At 40.0% G+C, this 20850-nt stretch overlaps 1 protein-coding gene across 1 annotated transcript in view; it reads right to left on the minus strand.

Moving 5' to 3' along the window:
- Nucleotides 1–215: 215 nt before the first annotated feature.
- The window catches only part of CRCP (CGRP receptor component), a 40976-nt gene continuing 20341 nt past the window's right edge, over nucleotides 216–20850 (minus strand). Inside the window, exons 5-6 of the mRNA XM_073315997.1 lie at nucleotides 8574–8631; nucleotides 216–661 (exon numbers count right to left, since the gene is read on the minus strand). Coding sequence (XP_073172098.1) covers nucleotides 515–661; nucleotides 8574–8631 — 205 coding nt within the window. The 3' untranslated portion in view covers nucleotides 216–514. The remainder of the gene's footprint in view (nucleotides 662–8573; nucleotides 8632–20850) is intronic.

The raw sequence follows: 20850 nt of genomic DNA on the forward strand, positions 1-20850 counted from the left end.
TATTCTAACTGTGTACTGATACCCTGAAATGGCTTCTTCCACACACAATTTGCACTGCATTGTAAACTGCACTCTGAAAAACAGTTGAGTAATTCAAAAACATATGAAATCAATTATAATTATAGTGTATTGCTATGATAATGAGAACACTGCCAGCTGCATATACCCTCCTCAAAAAAGAACAGCTGTTACATGGGTAATGGAAAAAAAGAATATTCAAGCATAATGTTTATTTTCACTATTTCACAAACTCCTGTATTATGAAGCCAGTTACTATCTTTCTCACATCTCAAAACAGGCTGACATGAGAGCTCTCCTTTGATTTATGTTTCTTATAAACAACTGTTGCTCTTATGATTTACACAACAAAACATTAACGTACTGTACAACGATGTCACACAAGATTAAGCCCTGGGTGAAAAACCCCAGACCTGGTCTTTGCAATCAGAAAGTTTAGCTGGTTCTTTTCTCATTAAGCTTTTGATGATGTTGCCAACTTAGGTTCAGATGCTGTCTATTCTGGGTCACCTTCTTCTTCAGCTGCCATTGTCGCCTGTCTCTGCAGCTCTTCCTCTGGGTTTCCTGGAAGAATGCTGGAAAGTGTCTGAAGAAGTGACTCAATCTGCTCTTCTGTTAGTCTTTCTTCACTTTCCTCTACCATCTGCAAATCCAAAACAACCTACTGTCATTGTAAAATCCACACTTCCTCCCTCACCTCCAGAGGGAAGATTTACCCAGTTAGGAGGTGCTGCATTACCTGGACATTACACATTGTCTGAGCTCATTATGCAAACTTTTGCTTTTAAAAAGCTGAATCTTGATGATAAAAAATGTACTGCGGAATGATAGTTGCTCCATAGTTATGATGGGAACTAGCTCTCCACACTATAAGCCAGATTTGTAAGACCCCCATCTTCTCCAAAAAGAAACTTATTTTCTAAAGTGTCGCTTTCCATATGTCATCCCAGGGTACATTAGTATTTTTAAAGAAAATGTGTTAAAAATGAGCCAGTTTTAAAGTTATAATGTTATGAACATTTGGCAGAAGTTTCTTTTGGACATTTTTCTAAGACTTTGGGCTCAGGACCTCCCTAACGTGACTTGGCATAACATTGTCAAAAAATGTCTGAGTGACTTAGGTGCCTAAAGTTAATAGGCGTAAGCGCTTAAGTGCTTAGATCATTTTTGAAAAAGGAACTTAGGTGCTTTTGCAAATGTTGTCTTTGGTATAGAGATTCCAAATTTCTTTTTTTTCCTGTTAGCCTGTGGAGGAAAGAAATGCCTTTTAGGTTTTATTTGTTAGTTTTTAGGGGTGTTATTTTTAAATAAACATTTTGGGGGGATTTTTAAGAGTGCTCAGCACTGGTCTCTGTTCTGACTGAAATCAATGGGAGTCTTTGCCATGCTTCAAAGGGAACAGTTAGGCCAACACTGAATGCTTCGCAGAGTCCCACCTTTACGGTTTTTCTTTTTATTCATAAAAAGTTTAACTATTAATTCAACACACTGCACTAGCAGAAAACTTAGGGAGCTCTGCCATACGCTAAGGCCCGCTAAGTACTTAATTTTGAAACAGTTCGCTCTAAAGGAGTGAGCAGTATATTAATTCTCCTGCATGCATTCAACAACATATTATTATTTTAGAACACAACACAGGGGGATATAGTACTGGCAACGTGGGAGGGTGTAACTTGCATGGGTTGATAGCAAGTTTGGAGACACATATGGCAGGAAGAAAATGGCTGCATCTCTTAACTATTCACTTCCAGACTGTCATACTTTTGATTTTTTTTCTGAAGTTAAAATTTCCATGGGAATTATAAATGATATCTTGGGGGCCACTCATATCTGTTGACACAATAAGCTAGATCCACAAAGGGATTTAGGCACCTAATTGCCATTTTAGGCACCTAAATCCAAAATTAAGATCCTCAAAACTTTGAAACTTTTTTCAGTTTACTTTTCCTTGCTAAAGCAACTGAAAAGGCTTGAATTCAAACAACTGACCTGTCATCCTATTACTAACAGTGCTGTAGAAAGAGAGATTGGTCTACCTGGTTGTGCACCATATTATAGTGTTACATTATCAATTAGTAAGTATTATTGTAGGGCCAGAGCCCTATTGTGTTAGGCACTGTACAAACATACAAAAAGAGACAGATCTTTTGCTCCTTAGAGCTAGTTAAGACTGAATGATTAATTTCTCAGTGCTAATGATAGTGCATTAATTGTCCAGAGTGTTGTTTCATTTGGTAAACTGTAGTGTTTAATCCTGCTGCAACTCCTCATGTGAATAGTCATGCTGACATTAATAATAATACTTGAATAAGGAAATCTTGTAGGACTGGTTGATTCCAAACAGTGACTTAAGCATGCACCCTCGTTCTTCTTTAGAAGTTCTTATATATTGGAATGGGGCCAACACACAAAGTCTTTGTGTTTGGGATGGGCTGAGCGCTTGCTATTGAGGTCCATTCTTCTGCAGAGGTGCAGTATAACCAAAGAGTTCAAGGATCAAAAGAATAAACTAGAAAATTAGATTTCCTCCCCAGCAAAAAAAAAAAACAGCAAGTGTAATGACATGAAATGTATTATGCAATTAGAAAACAGCAAAGTAACATGTTAAAGGAGAAATGCAAAAGATTAAGCATGACCGAGATACAGACAAAGAGACAAATGGAAAGGAGTCAAATAAAAACATCAAACCAAGGAAACAGAAGGAGATTCAGTGGCTCATTCTAAGTGCTCCAGACTTTAGCACACAGTCTTCTGATTTACACACAGGCTCCTGATTTACAAGACGACAAAATGCTCCCTGATTACTGTATAGTAGTCTCTCGAGGAAACACTAACCTCGCAGAAAAAATAATATAGAAGGAAAAACACAAAAGGAGGGAAAGAAACAAACATTTTAAGTACTAACATTTATATCTAAAGGTTCACAAACAAAGGAACAAATACCAAATCATTTATGGATTATAAAGCAGTCCTGCTAACCTCTATCCTGCAACTAGCTAAAGTTGTAAAAGCAACAAATACAAACTCTAAGCAGAAGGGAATGCAAAACTTCACGCTGGGAAAAATAATATTTTTTTTGGTCAATGGATTATATATAGTGTATTTATTGGCAGGACCACACAATCCAAAAGGAGATAGATTACCTCAGCAAATGATGCCATGTCGACAGCATGGCATAGTCAGCCAACATTTCAATTGGACTGGACATTTTTAATGTTTACTATGTTCTCCGTGTTTATATTGTGTTTGGAGATACAGGTGGGCTTTAAAAAAGCTTCATGTGACTAGTGTAAAGCACCTGGCATTACAGTAACAGAAGGTACATGTTAAAAAACACTCTCCAATACAACCAGACAGACACGTGTCTCTCTCAAGGCTCAGAGTAAGAACCTAATTAAAATCAAAGTGGAAGAAATGCAATAAATCATAGTGTCTATGCTACTGGTTCTAATAAATAATTCCAAAGATGCTGCTGCATTTCAGCACTCACCTTTTCGCTACCCTAAATCATTGTAAAATCTCTCTGTTGCGGATGCTGTAGCATACGAGTTGCATTTGTATTGTGACAAAGTTCCTCCTCTGCCTTGGTGGTTCCTGCACTTATTGGCAGATTTTCTCACCTCAGAGGCTCACGGCAGCCCTCAGTTTGGCCACTTTCGTGGCTCAAATCTGCCATTCACTCAGTTAGCCTCATCACTGGCTAGCATGGGGAAAGGAAGAAGAACAATCCCCACAGTCTCTGCTGATCCACCTAGTAGATCGGGGAAAAGGCCAGAGACCTTCCCCTCTGGTGGAACCCACAGTCCAGGTCAACTCCTCCGGTATCAAGTAGGGAGTTGGGAGGATGGGGGGAACCCAGGCCCGCCCTCTACTCCGGGATCCAGTCCAGGGCCCTGTTGATTGCAGCTGTCTACAGTGGCTCCTGTAACAGCTGTGTGACAGCTACAACTCCCTGGGCTACTTCCCCATGGCCTCCTCCCAATACCTTCTTTATTCTCACCACGGGACCTTCCTCCTGATGTCTGATAATGCTTGTACTTCTCAGTCTTCCAGTAGTACGCCTTCTCACTCTCAGCTTCTTGCACCTCTTGCTCCCAGCTCCTCACACGCACACCACAAACTGAAGTGAGCTCCTTTTTAAACCCAGGTGCCCTGATTAGCCTGCCTTAATCGATTCTAGCAGCTTCTTGATTGGCTGCAGGTGTTGTAATCAGCCTGTCTGCCTCAATTGTTTCCAGAAAGTTCCTGATTGTTCTGGAACCTTCCCTGTTACCTTACCCAGGGAAAAGAGACCTACTTAACCTGGGGCTAATATATCTGCCTTCTTTACACTAAGAAAGTTGGCAAGGCACCGAAGTCTGCATGTGGTGTGTGTCCAGGAAGACTTCGCGGTGTTCGTGCTGTGTGCCCTAAAGTCCTTATGAGGTTGTCAAAAACAAAGAAGCATATTAGCAGAGCCCATGGCGGTTCCATGTGTGCTAAATGTGTCCATGACAGAATCAAATGAGCTTTCCTTATTGAAGAGGAGATTGTTGTGAAAGTGTTGAAGGCACAAGCACAGAGTCAGAAATCTAAGTGAATCTCTTTGTACTGTCTGCCTAATAAATAAAAAATCAACTTTTCTTGTGAGAAAAAAAAAAATCACTCTCCTATAGCCATCTGGCCCGACCCTGTCACAATATATATGAATACATGGGTCTGGTTTTTTTTTTTCAGGAAAATGCAATTGTGGGGCTAACAAGATCAAATGTATTGCCATGCTGTAGTCAATCATGCTTCCCATTTGACATAGACAAATACTTCAATTCAATTATTACATTCCAATGTGATATGTTAATACTATGAGCAACAGTCACGATTTTTTTCTCCTGCTCAGCAGTGGTCACTATGATAGGTTCAATGCAGGAGTCCGGAGAAAAGATATTGTAAGTGAGCACTGTTCTGTAATGTGATTGAATAAAATATTTTCAGCTGAAAAACGGCTGTTTCCTTAGGCATTTGATCCACAAATATATATTGCAAATGCTGGAGAATAAACAATACAAGGAACTTTAAAATACCCTGCACTGGTGAACAATTTTTGATGTGCTAATAAGACTTAGTGCCAGTGAAGAGAACAATTTGTGGGTTGCACATTATTGTTTTTTTGTAGATAATAGTTTCAAGACTATTAAATGCAAAAATCAATAACGAAAAAGAGAAAAGGTGCATTTTGGTACTTCTCAGAGCTACCAATCACAATATTCTTTTGTTCGAATGTAGGAGACACTTTAAGCAAGGAAATACTTGCAGTTTCCTCAAATGTAGAGTAATTCCAAGATGTTCAGCACAAACATACAAATAAGACAGACCATAAGAAAAAGAAATACAGCAAAAGACTGAGTGGCTGGATTCATCTCCTTGTGATAGGAAACTAGACAAGTACGCAAAGTACATTGTTGAGAACATGAAATGTTTAAACCTTCCAGCTTTTTGCATTTTCCAGAGCAATAGGTGTTATTATTCTCTGGTCAACAATAAATGACAATCTGCCAGTTTGGTTGCCTGGAGTGGATACCATGAGGCAGTGAACTCCCAGGTGTGGAAGTCTAGTTTTAAAATATGCAAAATTAACACCTACTGCTCCAATGAGAGACAGATATGGAACAATCTGTTCTTTAAAGAGAAGCTCCTCACTCTTCTACCACATCATTGTTAAGCGTTACATAAAGTTGGAACCCATGTCATGGTTAGATCAACATTACTGTCTTTCTTTTTTCTTTCTCTGTGTGAGTCACTGAGCCATGAACAACATATGTTTGAGATTAAAGCTAGAGGTCAAGATAGCTGTATTGCATACAGTGTTTAATCCAGTGGGATAAGGATTAGAATTTCATGCTGCTTTTGTTGTTATTGTTTAAAAACTATCTCAGCAACAATCTGGAGAAGGCAACTATAAACAAAGTGGAATGATTATGCAAGAGGAGGACATAAACAAAAAAGACCTGAATTAAACCAAAAAAGATGCATCTTTCTGTGGAGAGGTCTTTTAGATTAAATATAGTTACCCTGATTTATATCTTGTGCACTATTACAGGGCAGGAATTGTACAGGAGAGGATAAAAAGACTTGAAGCCAAAAAGAAAACAAATAGTACTAAATACCGTTTTACATAAATTACTCAAAATAAATTGGGGAAATTACACATACACACACATACTTAAACACACTTTTGGGGACATGGTTTGTTTTATAACTAGTTCCAGAAGGTGTCTCTTTTTAAAATTGAATTAATTCACCTGCTTTTTGTGAAACTTATTGTTAAAAATGTTCTGTATCTATTGCTGCAGATCTGTAGCCAGGGATGAGTCAAAGCTTTTAAGAAAAAAAAGTTCACAGTGCAATCAAGATCATTTTAGAGTTCATATTAATTTACTTGTATATTTTGCCTTTCAAATCCTCTAATCCAGCTAACAGACTTGCTTTCATGGAAACTTGTGTATAGACAATCCCTGTCCTCCTAAAGTGAATGACAAAACTCCCAGTGGCTTCTGTTTTTATGAATTAAATTCCTTATAAATACATGGAGGTTCTACTTGCTTGAGGATGCTGTAACACTAACTCTTGCCATTATATCAGTAAACAGCCATTCATTACACAGATCCCAAAGGCAACCTTCACAAAAATGGCCTGTGACAGCCTAATATTTGTTACTCCCCAAAGATTGATTAGTTTAATGAAGGATCTATGTAGTTTAAGTTTTCTGCTGACTTACTTTGGCAATGCCATGTGTACATATGAGCAATCCACTCATCTTAACCTATTCTGATGTTGGAAAAACTTGCACAGATACATCAATAATTCATTCTATTGTCTAGTCTGGGGTACAGTTTGGGGATGAACTCAAGATTAGTTGCCAACTGTAACATCACATTACCTCCTAAGAGCAATTTCTAATTATATAACAGATTGCTTTGGGTTACTTAGAGAATGGTTACGTACCAAAATTGGTGAATTCGCATTTAACTTGTTTTATTGCCGCAACTCATCAGTTTTAATAGAGCAATTTTAACTTTTATATTGCTAAACCTTGAAAGAATTGAGGTACAAATGATGTACCAGTGCAGTAACTTTACTCCAACTCAAAAGTCATATTTTGCTTAACTTGCCTCATGGACCTGAAGCTGAAACTGATAGCTGGATATTGGAGCATAAACAGATACACTCCATGTTATCACAAAAAGAAAAGGAGTACTTGTGGCACCTTAGAGACTAACAAATTTATTTGAGCATAAGCTTTCGTGAGCTACAGCTCACTTCATCAGATGCATTCATGTTATGTGGCTAGACAAGAGAATTAGTGACTGAGGAAGCAGTCAAATACAAAGGATGTCTTGAAAGTGACAATAAGATGAGTACATTTTAAGAAGAAGAAGAGAAGATAGAATGTGAACTGTGCTGAAACCTAATGAATTGTAAGTGCAATACAGGAAGCTAACAGAAATAGAGAGAAATTCTAAAACATTTGAAGGCTCTACTTCATCTCTTCTGAAAAGCTGCCTAACAAAACGAGTGAAGCCTTCATACTCTTGTTTGCAGCTGCAGAAAGTGGCATTAACTTGTAGATAAACTTGACAATAGCAGTTCCTGGGATATCAGATCAGCTGTTTTCACTGCTAGAAATGCTAGTTCTTGGCTATCAAGGAATATGAGAAGTAAGGATGCAGTCCTATTAGCATCCACTTCTAACCCATACACTTTTGCAACAGAATACAATCCGGCTATTACACAATCAACAGATGTTCTCCATGCAAGACAGCCTTATTAGAGGAATAGCCTTGTTACAATAATCTCCTTATTAATACAGCATTTGTGTTCTTTACACGATGCTCTGGAGAACATTTAACCTATCTATCCCTTTTTATCTGTAATATTCCTTTATCCAAACGTTATGTTCCAGCAGATTGATAATGGATGACTTCCAACTGATAGCTTCCCAGCTTATGCTCAAATAAATTGGTTAGTCTCTAAGGTGCCACAAGTACTCCTTTTCTTCTTCCCACTGTAGAGTTCTCATGCTACACGGTCACTTCAAAAGCACAGCGGCAGACATTGCTAACTATTGTTCTCTCCCAAATGTTTGCCTTCCTTGTACCTTAGAAAAATAATGAAAAGGAATATACCACAGTAGTTTTCTAAATCAAATTTCATATTCCAAAGTATTTGACTTTACAAAGCAACAGAAGAAACCCTTAGGTAAATGTATTCCTAGGACATGATATTATACCTCCATTTAACAATTCTGATGGCTATTTTCCATCTGAAACATTGACACAAACGTGAGAGTGAAGAGTTGCCCCTGCTGTGGGTTCTGAGAGGAAGAGGGGTAAGTCTTATAGAGAGGTCTCTTAGGGGAAGCAGAGAGGAAAGAAAACAAAATCAGAAAACATGAATATAAAGATGTGTACAGAGGTCCTATCAGTTAGTGACCATGAGCAAACGATTATTCAATTGATCTGCAAGATTAAAGATGCATTAATATATGGATTTACGCAGTTAGGAGAACTGTAACTTACCAGCTGTATCTCAACTGCGGTCATTGGCCTGTGGTTAAGCAACTGTAGCTTTTCTGCTCTGTTGAAAAGAAATATATATATATATTTACATAGAATTCTGAACAAATGAATGGTCAGATGCAAACACTTCCCTAATAACAGAGTTATTTCCAGAGGTCATTTTCACTAGAGTTGATGCATGGTCTCTGACCTTGATTGTCACAATAATTCTGTAGATGTCTTTTCTTTGGCTATCTACCCAAACTGGTATTTAGTAGACCAACGTGGCAAAGCAGCTTCCATTACAATCCCTTGTTTCCACACATGCATAACTTACTGAAGCATTAATCTTTTGAGTTGGAATTTTCAATGCTTTGTCTCTGCCTCAATTTATTAATAATACTTTGGACTACTCCTATAGCACTTTCCACCTGAGGATTTTAAAACACTTTACAAAAATCAGTGAAATTAAGCCTCAACATCCATGAGAGGTAGGAAAGCACCACCCAGACGCTGGACTTTATGATGAGTGGTTACTGAAAACCAATTTAATCAGATATAGGATCCTTCCAATCCCCAGGCATCAGCCACTTAGCGAGGTCAATATATAACTCAGATCTTACCCAATAATCATGCCGATGCCAATCCTTTAGTAGCTAAAAACTAAAGGTTTAATAATCTAAAAGAAGAGTGTTATTGAATGGTTAACAGATCATATACATACAAGTACTTTCAGTGTTCATAGATCAGGATCATAGCAGTGATGGAATGAACTGCTAGCTTGCAAAAGTCTCTCTAGAATCACCCAAGTAGATTGGGGATCATCAGTCCTTGTTTAGAGCTTCCTTGTTAAAAATCCAATCCAGAGAAATGAAATAGGAAATGAAGACAAAAAGGAGATGTCTCAGGTGTCTTTTTATATCCTCTGCCATGTGCTTGGAATTTTACTGTACTGTCCCAATCAAAGCCCACAGCCGCTGTTTGTGGAAAGTGACTGGCCAAAGATGGAGTCCAGGATCACATGTCCTCACATAGTTGGCTGGATCACAGGGGTGGGCCATTGGCCACTCAGTGTCTGAGGCATCCTCAGGGAGAGCTATCTGGGCAGGATAAGTTTCTTCTATGGCCCATCGTTACAGTGAAGTGTCCTTAATTGGCCATCAACACATAACTGTCTAGCCTTGATGTAAATGCCTCTATTGAAGTCAATGGAAAACTCCCACTGACTTCAATACAGAGTGCACCCATAAAGCCTTACTATACCTTGGATTCACTCTCCATAATAATTCTACTCATTAATCTACAAATTAAAAAAAAATTACACATTTTTCCTCCTTTAAGAGCTTTATTACTGAAGTGGAAAGAATGGAAGAAAACATATTTCAGTATTTATTTTACATCCTAGTGAAATACATATCTTCCCAACAGCTAAGCCCAAAGGTGCTGTCATATGCCAGAATGTGTTTCTCACTGCTCTCAAAAGCTATATTTTATCACTCTGGTCCTATTGACCAGGTCACGATATCAAAGTAGCAGTGATCTGAGCCCGCCTTAATGGCTTAGGGGAGAACCACACAGCTATATCACACTGCTAGAGATAGAACTGGTACGACTGGTGAGGGAATCTGCAGCAGTAATAAAGACATCTTATAATAAAAGGTCAGTAGTTGTAATTTAGTAAGTTTAGATACAATGAAAATGGGAGTTAAGATAAAATTTTAACCCTCACCCCCCTTTTGAATAAAAGTAATTGTTCAAGAACTATTTTAAAATTAGAGGAATCTCATTTCTTTATTGCAATCTGTATTTGCCCAATATTTCATTATTGTTCTTATTATTAATTAGTAAACTAGAATAAAAAAGAATCAGTTAATATTTATGGTTTTACTAGTTTGCCATCTAGGAGCAACCTCCCATTTTAAAAGGACTAAAGCTTCTTTCCAAGTTATTTAATAGAATTCCAAAGAGTATTTAAATGTATATTTATAGCAACTCCAAATAGCTTCTCATCAGTTTCTCAGAACTGTAGGAGGTTTCAAGAAAGAGGAAACCTCACATTCTTCAAGAGGAAAGAAATGCCAAACTCACAGAACTGTGCTCAGATGTCTGGGCCTTTGCAACCAGCTGGTCATTGTCTGCATGCCTATGCCCTCCAGATACCAGGGAAATAAAATATTAAACGGTTGACTGATAAGTACCAGTCTTATCATTAACCCTCTCTCGTTCACCCACCTCCTTCCGGGTGACAATCAGCTGGTAGAAGTCCAGCTGGGGGCTGTGCCAGGTCTCGAACAGGTTTTCCTGAAGCAGAGATGTCATTTTTGGGATGCTGGCAGGAGGTAATTATGGCAGCCAGGAAGGGGCAGGCATCACAAGAGGCCACTGGGAGGCCAGCACCCTCTTAAAAGGGCTGGGTCGATATTAACGGGGGGTAAAGTAGCCCCTCGCCTCTGCCTGTGCCACTGGTGCTGTGGCTTCAGCTGATATTTGAAGGGAAGGGAAGCTGCTGCTGGGGTGGCACAGAGCATCTGCAGAGGCCACACTGGGACAAACTAGATACCTGGGGCCTCTTTCCCTGGGTACTGATGATGCGAGGGGGGTGCTGGGATCACTCAACTGCCCCAGGCTCTCCTGGCTAGACTTGTTGTGTCACCCCCAGTATGAGTTCAGCTGCCCTTCCCAGTCTGTCCGGGGCAAAGAGGGAGGGGAGACGCACCATCCTAGGCATCGTGAGGTCCAAACTGGTTAACCAGTTAACCGATTAAATTTTAATAATTTAAACAGGTACTTTTTAAAATTATATTTACATCCCTTCCAGATACCATTTCAGTTTTAAATGGTCCTCAGACATAGTACCAGATTTCAAAGGCTGACAAACACCTTATAATATTTAAGACACTTCAATGCCTTATCACTTATGTATGCACCCTAGTAACCATTCAACAGCCAAGGCATTTACATGAGAAAACAGTGACAAGCGATGTGCTGCTCTGGTTTGTGTGCGTGCAAAAAGAGTGAACTTAATACTCATGAAAGGAGCCTGAATGACAGCCCTGGAGACTGAAGCCCTCTGTTTATCCAAAGAACATACACAGCATAAGCAGCCGTAGTACAAACTTTTCCAGGCTGCTCCACCAATATGTCTCTACTTTGACCTGAAGGAAAAATCCCACATTCCCAAAGACAAGATGACCTGACAGGTCTTTACCATCTCTGATGTCCATGATTCTATGAACAGAGTATTCCTATGAGAGACAACATGGTTCATTCAAATCTGAACCATGCTGCTGAGGCTGAAACAACAGTGTTAATTAGGTTTGGTGATTTTTGTGATGTGGATGCGTACCCATTAAGAACTCAGACTACCTCCTTATTTCACAGGAGCCTCCAAAGAAATGTCATATTCATTTCAAATCTGGCCAAAAACAATGTCCTAAAGGAGAAAGACTATCTTATCTTACCTAATTCCTTAAGCCGTTCAGTTACCATTTTTATAAAAGCACTGGAAACTGTTCTAAAATACGTTTCAACTTTAATACATTCACAATACAGTTTTTAATAATAATACACTTGTGAAATACTTTATATTTAACCATACAAAAAACTCTACATTTGCTTAATATTTGAATAATGTGCTGAACACTATTTACTAGAACCAGTCAAAATTTTTCAAATTTTGATGAAATTTAAAAAAAAAAAAAAATCAGGACAATCTTTGATTGAAACCATTTCTACTCCACTTTTTGACCATCCCTTTCATTTTAATTTGCTCTCATATTTACAAAGAACAGAATTTATTTCCCCCGCTACCCCCACAAAACAGACACATTCGCCATTCCTTAAGCAAGAATCTAGAATAAAAGATGTCTGACATCCGGATCAACTTCTGTAAATGTACAAAATTATTTTTGTTTTAAGGAACAAGATGCTTGCTTCCATTCTATAATCATCAGTGTCCTTTGAATTTAGCACTTGCCATGACAGCATGGACATGTATGCATCCCCTTAAGTACAACTACCAAGATTTGTTCTTCAGAGGAAAGGTAAAGTGTTTTTAGAAATGCCTGTTATTGTTTCACTACTTATACAGTGGTGGTGCATATCTCATAACGTTTTACAAAACAGGTAAAGATCATAATCCCAATTTTACAGACAGGAAAACTGAGGCACTCAATGATTAATTGGCAAGAGTTCTTTTGTATGCTTTTTGTTTGAATATTTTAAGAACAAACAAAGATACCATCTCCCTTGAAATAGGGATCAGCTAGTGTCCCTAGCCTGTCCAAAAGGCCTGTCCTTCCACGGCAGTCTCTACACGGGGTGAAGAAGAGAAATCTCTTTGCTCCACGTCCTCCCATGCAGGGTTTGCCACAATCTAACCCAATGTATCTAACCCAGTTTGTCCACTGCAGCAACTACATACTCTCTCTTCTGTCAGAGTAATTGTTCAGGGTTTTTTCCTCCCATCAATAATCCTTTTTGCAGCACAGCATTTAGCCTCTTTAATTCTAAAGTCAGACTGATTGCGCAAGAAGAAAATGATGGTTTACAAAAGACATGCAGGAGTCAGTATTAGACTCATTCCCTGTACCCATAACTTTGCTTTGTTTTTGGAAAGTCAAGGATAAGAGTCCAATATGCTAGCCTCTGGGAACTCTGCATATACCTCCACTGTTTTTCCATATTAGCCATTTATGAAGATTTCTCTACCAATAATCCCAAACTTGTTTACAACAATACAGTGTGTGTTAAGAATGTAGCTGGATTTAGAACTGAGCTGAGGTCACATTGCTGGCTGCTTTCTGTCTAAAAGATAAAGTATTTATTTCTGTTGGAGTTCATTACTATTGTGTGCAGCTGAAGACACAGACATGTAAGAATGAATGCTGATTAAAGATACTAGCATAAAATGTTCTAATGCTACAATTAAATAGGAAAAACAATCACAGAAGGAAAAAACCTACACTCAGAAAATAATACTATAAAAAAAGCAAAACAAAAAACAAACAACCCTACCCAATCTAAAAAAGAAGTCCTGGCTCGCTTGGGGAAAAGATGGTAATCAGTGTCTTCAATTGGTATTGGATTAGGCCATGGCTCACCTGAGTAATCATATAAGATGAATTTTTCCAGAGCTGGGAAGCAGTATGGATGATCCAGTGGTTTGAGCACAGGCCTGAGAGATGGGCGATACCATGTTCTAATCCTGGCTTTCAATTTGGCTTGATGTGTGGCTTTGGCAAGCCAAAACTTCTCTGTGCCTTGGTTTCCAGAGCTGTAAAATGGGGATAACATTTGCCTCCCTCACAGAAGAGTTGTAGAGATTCATATTTGTAAAGCATTTTGAGAAAGAAAAGCTCTATGTACCAGTTAAAATTATTTTTTTATATTAAATGACAATAGTCTAACCGCAAGTTCCTCACACTACACTCTCGGGCTATGTTTAGACCTGAGCCTTTTTAGCTGTTTCCCCCTCCCCCCATTGCTGCAAGATGCATGTTATTCAGTCCATCCAGGTGACCCAATCACCTTTATCAAGAAAAAAATCCTTGACTAAATAAAGGGAAAAAACTGTTTATTCGTAAACAATGGCTCTTGTTCTTGTTTTTCAGGCTGGAAGGAGCAGATGTCCTTGGATTTTGACCCTCTCTGCGTTCGACTTCAAAATGAGTTTGAAAAATGTGTTTAAACAAATGTCTAGCTAGAACCAATCCTAACAAAATGCTGGCTAGCCATAGGGTCTTAGATTAGAATATTTAAATATATGTATTAGTTGTAACATGGTCTGGCCGCGTGCATATTTGTCAATCCAGTTGTGTTAGGAGCTGGTTTAGAATGATGAACCCATGTTTCAACATGGTCTCTTAACTCAGTTTAAGCCCCAGTTTGGATGAGATGGCTGCCTTGAGGTGGGAGAGCTAGTTGCCAAGGTTGCATTTAAAAGCATCTTTTAGCTTCTGAACAAGTTTTATTCTAGAAAGTAAAGTTATAATAAAAGGGGCAAGGAACTTAATACAGAAAAAACAACAGCTGGGATCAGGTGAGTAAGTAAGATGTCAAGGTTTCCATTGTAAACATATAATTCTGAAAAATACACAGGTTTAACAATCTAATTTATAGCATCTAGCCAAAAAGAAGTCACTAAAAGTTGTACCCTGCACCGAACAGAATGGCACGAGGATATATTTTATGAAAACTAAACAAAATGGTGGATCAAAATATTACCAGAAAGCAGAAGCTGTTTTGGAAAGCGATTTTTGCTCCGCAAGTAAAAACTCTATTAATGGGGAGATTGGGTTTTGACAAACCATCTTTAGCATGTCGGTTTTCCAACTAACATTGATATCTGTAACATTTAGAATTATTTATTCCCCCAAACAATGCAGAGCAATAGTTCCATCTCCTTGAACCTGTCAGGAAATAAGGATGTTTTAAAAATACAGCTGTTTGAAGAAAATTCTGTGAAAAACAAAAATCCCTCATCAGTTCTTCCCAGAGGTACATAATTCATTATGGAAAAGAAAAACCTAGTATGGTTTTTCTCACTTTTTACCAAATAATTATTCACTAAGGAGAACATAATCATAATAGTTTTTGTTTGTTTTTTCCCCAATTATGCCTTGAATATTGGTCACATACCAAAGCTATGTCATCTCGAATATTAAAGATTTTATAAATTTCAGTCTTATTTATCTAGATTCTTCTAGAACAATTTTAAAAGACACAGATCTCCAGTTAACAGTACCGTGTTATTGGCAGAACAGGCAACAACAACAACAACTATAGACAAATGTACATCATAACTAGAACCATCTAATGTGATCAGTAAGCAGAAATACTCATCATTCCTTGAGACAAGGAATATAGGTTCCAAGAGTGTAAAGCAATGTCATCTCTCAAAGGGTGTTTTGACTTAAATGTCATCAATAGAAAACATAATAACCTGTAATGTAGTTTTTTAGAAGGCTTATCAGCAATGCAATATAATCTCAATGAGAAATGCTTCAACAAAAGATGAAATCATACAGACTGTTCTCAGTTTCCAAAATTTATGTGCAGAAAAATGAGGGGATAATTTACAAGAGGAAAAAGTAGCAAGTCATTAAAAACGTTTTATCTGGGCAATTTCATTGAGCTTTTGATCATAGTGCTTCCTTGCAGAAAAATGACTAAGTGCATCAAAAAAGCATTAGCAGCAGGGTACAAAAATCAAAAAGCAACATGAACAGTTTGCATGTCTTTTTTCATCCTAAGATGCCTGAACAGGTCCTACCAGGTTATAAACTGCAAATACTAATTTATACTGAAAAAAATTAGAAACCTCAGGCGTGAGTGTTAATGTCTTTCAAACACTGGATATTTAAGATTGCAAACAATGCATTTGAAAAAAATATACAGGGCTTCAACCGGAGACACAAAGGAAAATATCAAAAGTTACAGAGGTAGCTATTTGATTACCGGTAATTAGTCATCTATTTACTGATTGACCTAAATACTGTTCTGACCATCAGAACTGTAGGTTATCTTCTGTTGGTGAAGCATTTCGGATGATACTGGTTGGGTTGATCATAAAACTAGGCTGCGTGTGTGTTGATATTAGTATGAATATTTGTTCCCATGGTTATTTTTCATTCAGCAACCTACAGCGAGAACATGTTCTCTGATAACTCTTTGTTTAGGAAATATCCAGAGGCAGGGATTTGTTTAACAAATAATCAGCATGCACAGAAGTGTAATAAATATAGCTGCATCTTATGGCATGGGAGGTCCACGTTAGCAGTTCCCTCTCCTGTTTGCACAGATGTACTCTAAGGGTATGTCTACACTACAGCAGCTTCTGTAGAAAAGCTACAGTCTGCAGCTGTGCTGCTGTAGTACAAACACTCCCTACATTGACAGAAGGGGGTTTTCCATTGACGTAGGTAATCCACCTCTCTGAGAGGAGGTAACTAGGTCTCTGTATACACCGGAAGTTAGGTTGACCTAACTATAGTGCTCGGGAGGCAAAATTTTTCACAGTGTGCGTGACAAAGATAGGTGGACCTAAGAGTTAGGTGTAGACCAGCGTAAGTGTGAGCTGTGAGAACACCACAGGGGCTGTAAATATGAAAGCTCCTCTTTCCTCTGTATAAACAGCAAGCCCCTGACCTCCCTTTCCTCAAACTGAGTGGTACAAACAGAGGAGAACTCTCCTTTTCTCTTGCATGCTGCTGCAAGACTGGGGAACTATTAGCACTTCCTTCTCCACTTGTACATTGCTTCCAAGATTTAAATTTCCATCAAGGGATAAAAAGCAGGATTGGACTTTTAAAAAAGCAGTTCAAAGATCTAAAATTTTAACAGTGTGGCTTCTTTCTGTATCTATGATGTCACTCCTGCAGCATGCAAGGGAAGATAGAAAAAAATGCATGTATGCCGTGGCGGAACAAGAACCCACAGCCCCATGACACTAGCAATAGGTAGGCTACCCCCTATTCACTATATAAGCAGGGAGCGAACAGCCACTGTGTTGTTTTAGAGCAAAGAGCTCAGAAACTGATCTGCTCCCATCTAAGACAATGTCAAAAAACTCTCACAGATGTCATTCACATAGGATCATGCCCTACAAGTGTACGTAGGGTTCCTTGCTAGCATATATATATATATACACACACACACACACAGAGAACTTGATTATTATAAACTCGATCAAAAATAATCTTCACAAGAGGCCAGTGTTGCCAGTCTCAGTCTGAGCCCACAATTAATGCTGCCTTTGCACGAACATGAATACACAGCAAAGAATTTAGGGTCTGAGTTGAACTCATGATTAGTTATATCAGACAAGAACTTTGAGCCAGGAACTTTGGAACTCAGGTCAACCCATCTTTAACTTCCTATAGCATACCTAATTTAGGCAGCACATGCCCTAACTAAGATATCTAATTAACAGCACACTGTTGCAATGCCTCTGCAGATTTAAGTCCTATTGTGGATGCTACAATAACAACAAATACAAATAAGTAAGTATTATGGTGAAAATTAAAGTGGGAGCACCAACTTTGATCAATAGCAAACCAAATGAATTTTGCACATTTACACTTTTAACCAACTCCTTGTAATCAAACGTTAACTTTAATACAGATATTTTAAGTAGTGAGAATAAAACAGTTACTCACTTTCTCGTAACTATTGTTCTTCGAGATGTGTTGTTCATGTCCATTCCAAGCAGGTGTGTGCATGCCGCATGCACGCCAGGCGGAAGATTTTCCCCCTAGCAGCATCTGTAGGATTGGCCTGGGTGCCCCCTGGAATGAGGACAAGGGCCCAGTTCACTGCCTTCAGCCCCACCAGGGTGCCTTGGCTATACGAAGTTGCAGGCTTCCTGTCGAGTAGACCTTCCGGCCAAACAGGTCCAGTTTCTTGGCATCCCTGTTTTTAGATGGGGTGGATCCTTGCCACAAGTTTTTAGATGTTTCGGTTATCCACTTGATAAATGGCAATGCAACCCTGGATGGGCCGGAGGGAGCCAGGATGTCTATGACAGGGTCTAAATCCTCTTCCACCTTCTCTGCCTGAATCCCCAGGCTTTGGGTGGCCTGCCTCAAAAGCTGTTAAAGAACCCAGTTGTCCTCCAAAGCTAGGGCCGTCGAAGTCCCTGCGACTGCTTCATCGGGTGAGGAAGAGGGCCAAGTTCATTGCCTTTGGCCCCCCCGGGGTCCCTTGGCACGCGGTACTCGGGATGTGGAGCTGGTACCGATGAAGAACTCTGCGCCACAGCCGGTGCCGGGGCAGATGAATCCGGTGGGACTGAGACCATCGGCGTCAGTAGGGACGGAGCTGAGGCTTCCTGGAGAGCCGGTGCCGGAGCTGGCTGAGGTATCAGTGGCGAAACCATGGGAGTCGGTGGGGCCACTCCGCCCGAGGGAAATGCCATCATCGGCAGTGCCGGTGCTGACTGTGGCACGAACGACGCCAAGGACACCAACACCGTTCTGGAGTGCGGACCAGGGTGTCCAGAAGGGCCATTGAGCAGGTGGTTGCCACTGTTGCTGCCATGGTGCCGGGTATGGTTGGTGACTGTGCTGGGACCTGGACCTTCTGCTCCGCAATCTGATAGATCGAGCTGAGTCCACCTCCGACTGAGAGGTCTCCAAATAAGAAGACCATAGAGGAGCAGTCCCCTGGGTGGCCAACGAACGACGACCCAATTCTGGGGAGCGGTGCACTTCCGACGGGCCATCATGGTTGGCTTACCCCTGGAGTGGAACAGAGGGCATACGGTCGCCAGAGATTTGTCTCTCCTTTGGGGGGGAGGAGAGAGGGGACGGCACCTTGAGGTGCATCAGGTCTGTTGCCGCCTTGAATGGTGGTTATATGTCCACCAGATGGTCCGGGGACCAGGGCAGGAGTCGACAAAACCCTGGGTGCACGCCGTGTGCACGCCAGCCAGAAAATTTTTCCCCTAGCACACGGATACCTGCTTGGAATGGACATGAACAATCACTCGAAGAACCACCCTAGGTTGTCCTTTTCAAGTTCTCCACATTCTCATGGGAAAAAAAGTCTAATACAACTGTTGTACAGCAGGTCTGAGCTCTGGTAGTCTCCTCTTGCAACACAGGTGGAGATCTACACAAGTGGGCAGAGTAGCCTAACAGCACCAAGGTCCACCACTCAGAGCTAAAAATCAGAATTTCCTCCCGCTGCATGGAGGCAGATTTATACTTAAGGAACATGATTTTTCTAGCTGCTAGAAGAAAAATCATATTGTGGCATATGCTACCACTACTTTATATTTTATCACATGCTTCAAACTCATAGGGTTAAATCCAATCCTCCTACTTCAGCCAAGACTCCCCAGTAGGCCTCTGGCTGGAATGAAGATTACAGGAATTGCTCTATAGATAATATGCCCAATTACAATTGCACTGAAGCATGGGAAGTACAATGGATATTCTTCAGGAAGCTAGAAAATTATGCTGTTACTTAAGTGGTACCATTTTGTCTTCCAGGAAATGTTTTCATTCTGAAAACTCTGGAGGAGATAGCAGTGACAAAACACACAGCCCGCCCTTAAACATTTTAAGGGTTTTGCTTTGTTATAGTTTTTGTCAACGACAAGGGAAAAGTAAAATCAGCATGAAATACATTTTAAAGTGCTACTGATCTTCAGATCCAAATTTCTTTGAATTTGTCGGTTTAAAAACTAAAAGGATAATGTCTGGGTCCTAACCGTAATATACTTTCAAATCTTTAGGTCCACCTGATATCTAAAAATTGATTCTCCCAAAATAAAAGCTACATAGGTAATACAGGCAAGAAAAAGTGAGAGAACAGTCAGTTTTGATTTAAGCTCAATTACAAACCGTAAGATTGATACATGCTCTTTTAAGTGAAGTGGCATTAACAACCACATAGAAAAATATCAGATCCTTCTAAAGAGGACTAGGCCTGGAAAATTAATCTAGAGTGCCGCACAGTATCTTCCCCTTGTTGCCTAATTTTAGGGTATTAATATTATTGTTTATTTTAATAAAGGTTATAGGCTCGCCAATTGATCTGATCAGAACTTAGTAAGGTTCTTGTCCCAGAATCAGGCTACACAGAGTCTTGCAAGGACCCTCGGGACGTATGACAAGGACACTCATGCTGGGAACAAAATACAATAAAAGACTTTTATTGACATAAATGGAATAGTAATCAAATGGAAAAGTAATCAATCAGAATTAAAACGGAAATAATACGTTCTCTCTTAGAGGTATATGTGATATCATTTACGATAAAACTTCCTAGGTTAACATACTCACACCCTTCCTTGATAACCTGGTAGTAAGAGGCAAAGGACTAGCCTCGACAGTGGCATGCCAAAAGAGTCCAATGGTCCAGGTTCCTCAATTCTCGAGTGGAAGATGAAAAACTTAGAACAGGGGTGGGCCAACTACAGCCCGGGAGCCACATCTGGCCCTTCAGATGTTTTAATCCAGCCCTCGAACTCCCGCCAGGGAGTGGGGTCCAGGGCTTGCCCTGCTCTGGCGCTCCCACGTGCCTTAGCTCTGCACAGTTCCTGGAAGCAGCGGCATGTCCCCCCTCCGGCTCCTACGTGTAGGAGAAGCCAGGGAGCTCTGCTCCACACACTGCCCCCACCCCATTGGCTGGGAACTGCCTGGCCGCGCCTCTGAGTAGGAGTTGGAGGAGGGACATGCCACTGCTTCCGGGAGCTGCTTGAGGTAAGCGCTGCCCAGAGTCTGCACCCGTGACCCCGCTCCCACGCCCCAACTCTCTGCCCCAGCCCTGATCCCCCTCCCACCCTCCGAAC

The sequence above is a fragment of the Lepidochelys kempii genome, chromosome 17, assembly GCF_965140265.1.
Source record: "Lepidochelys kempii isolate rLepKem1 chromosome 17, rLepKem1.hap2, whole genome shotgun sequence".
NCBI classification, from domain to species: Eukaryota; Metazoa; Chordata; order Testudines; family Cheloniidae; genus Lepidochelys; species Lepidochelys kempii.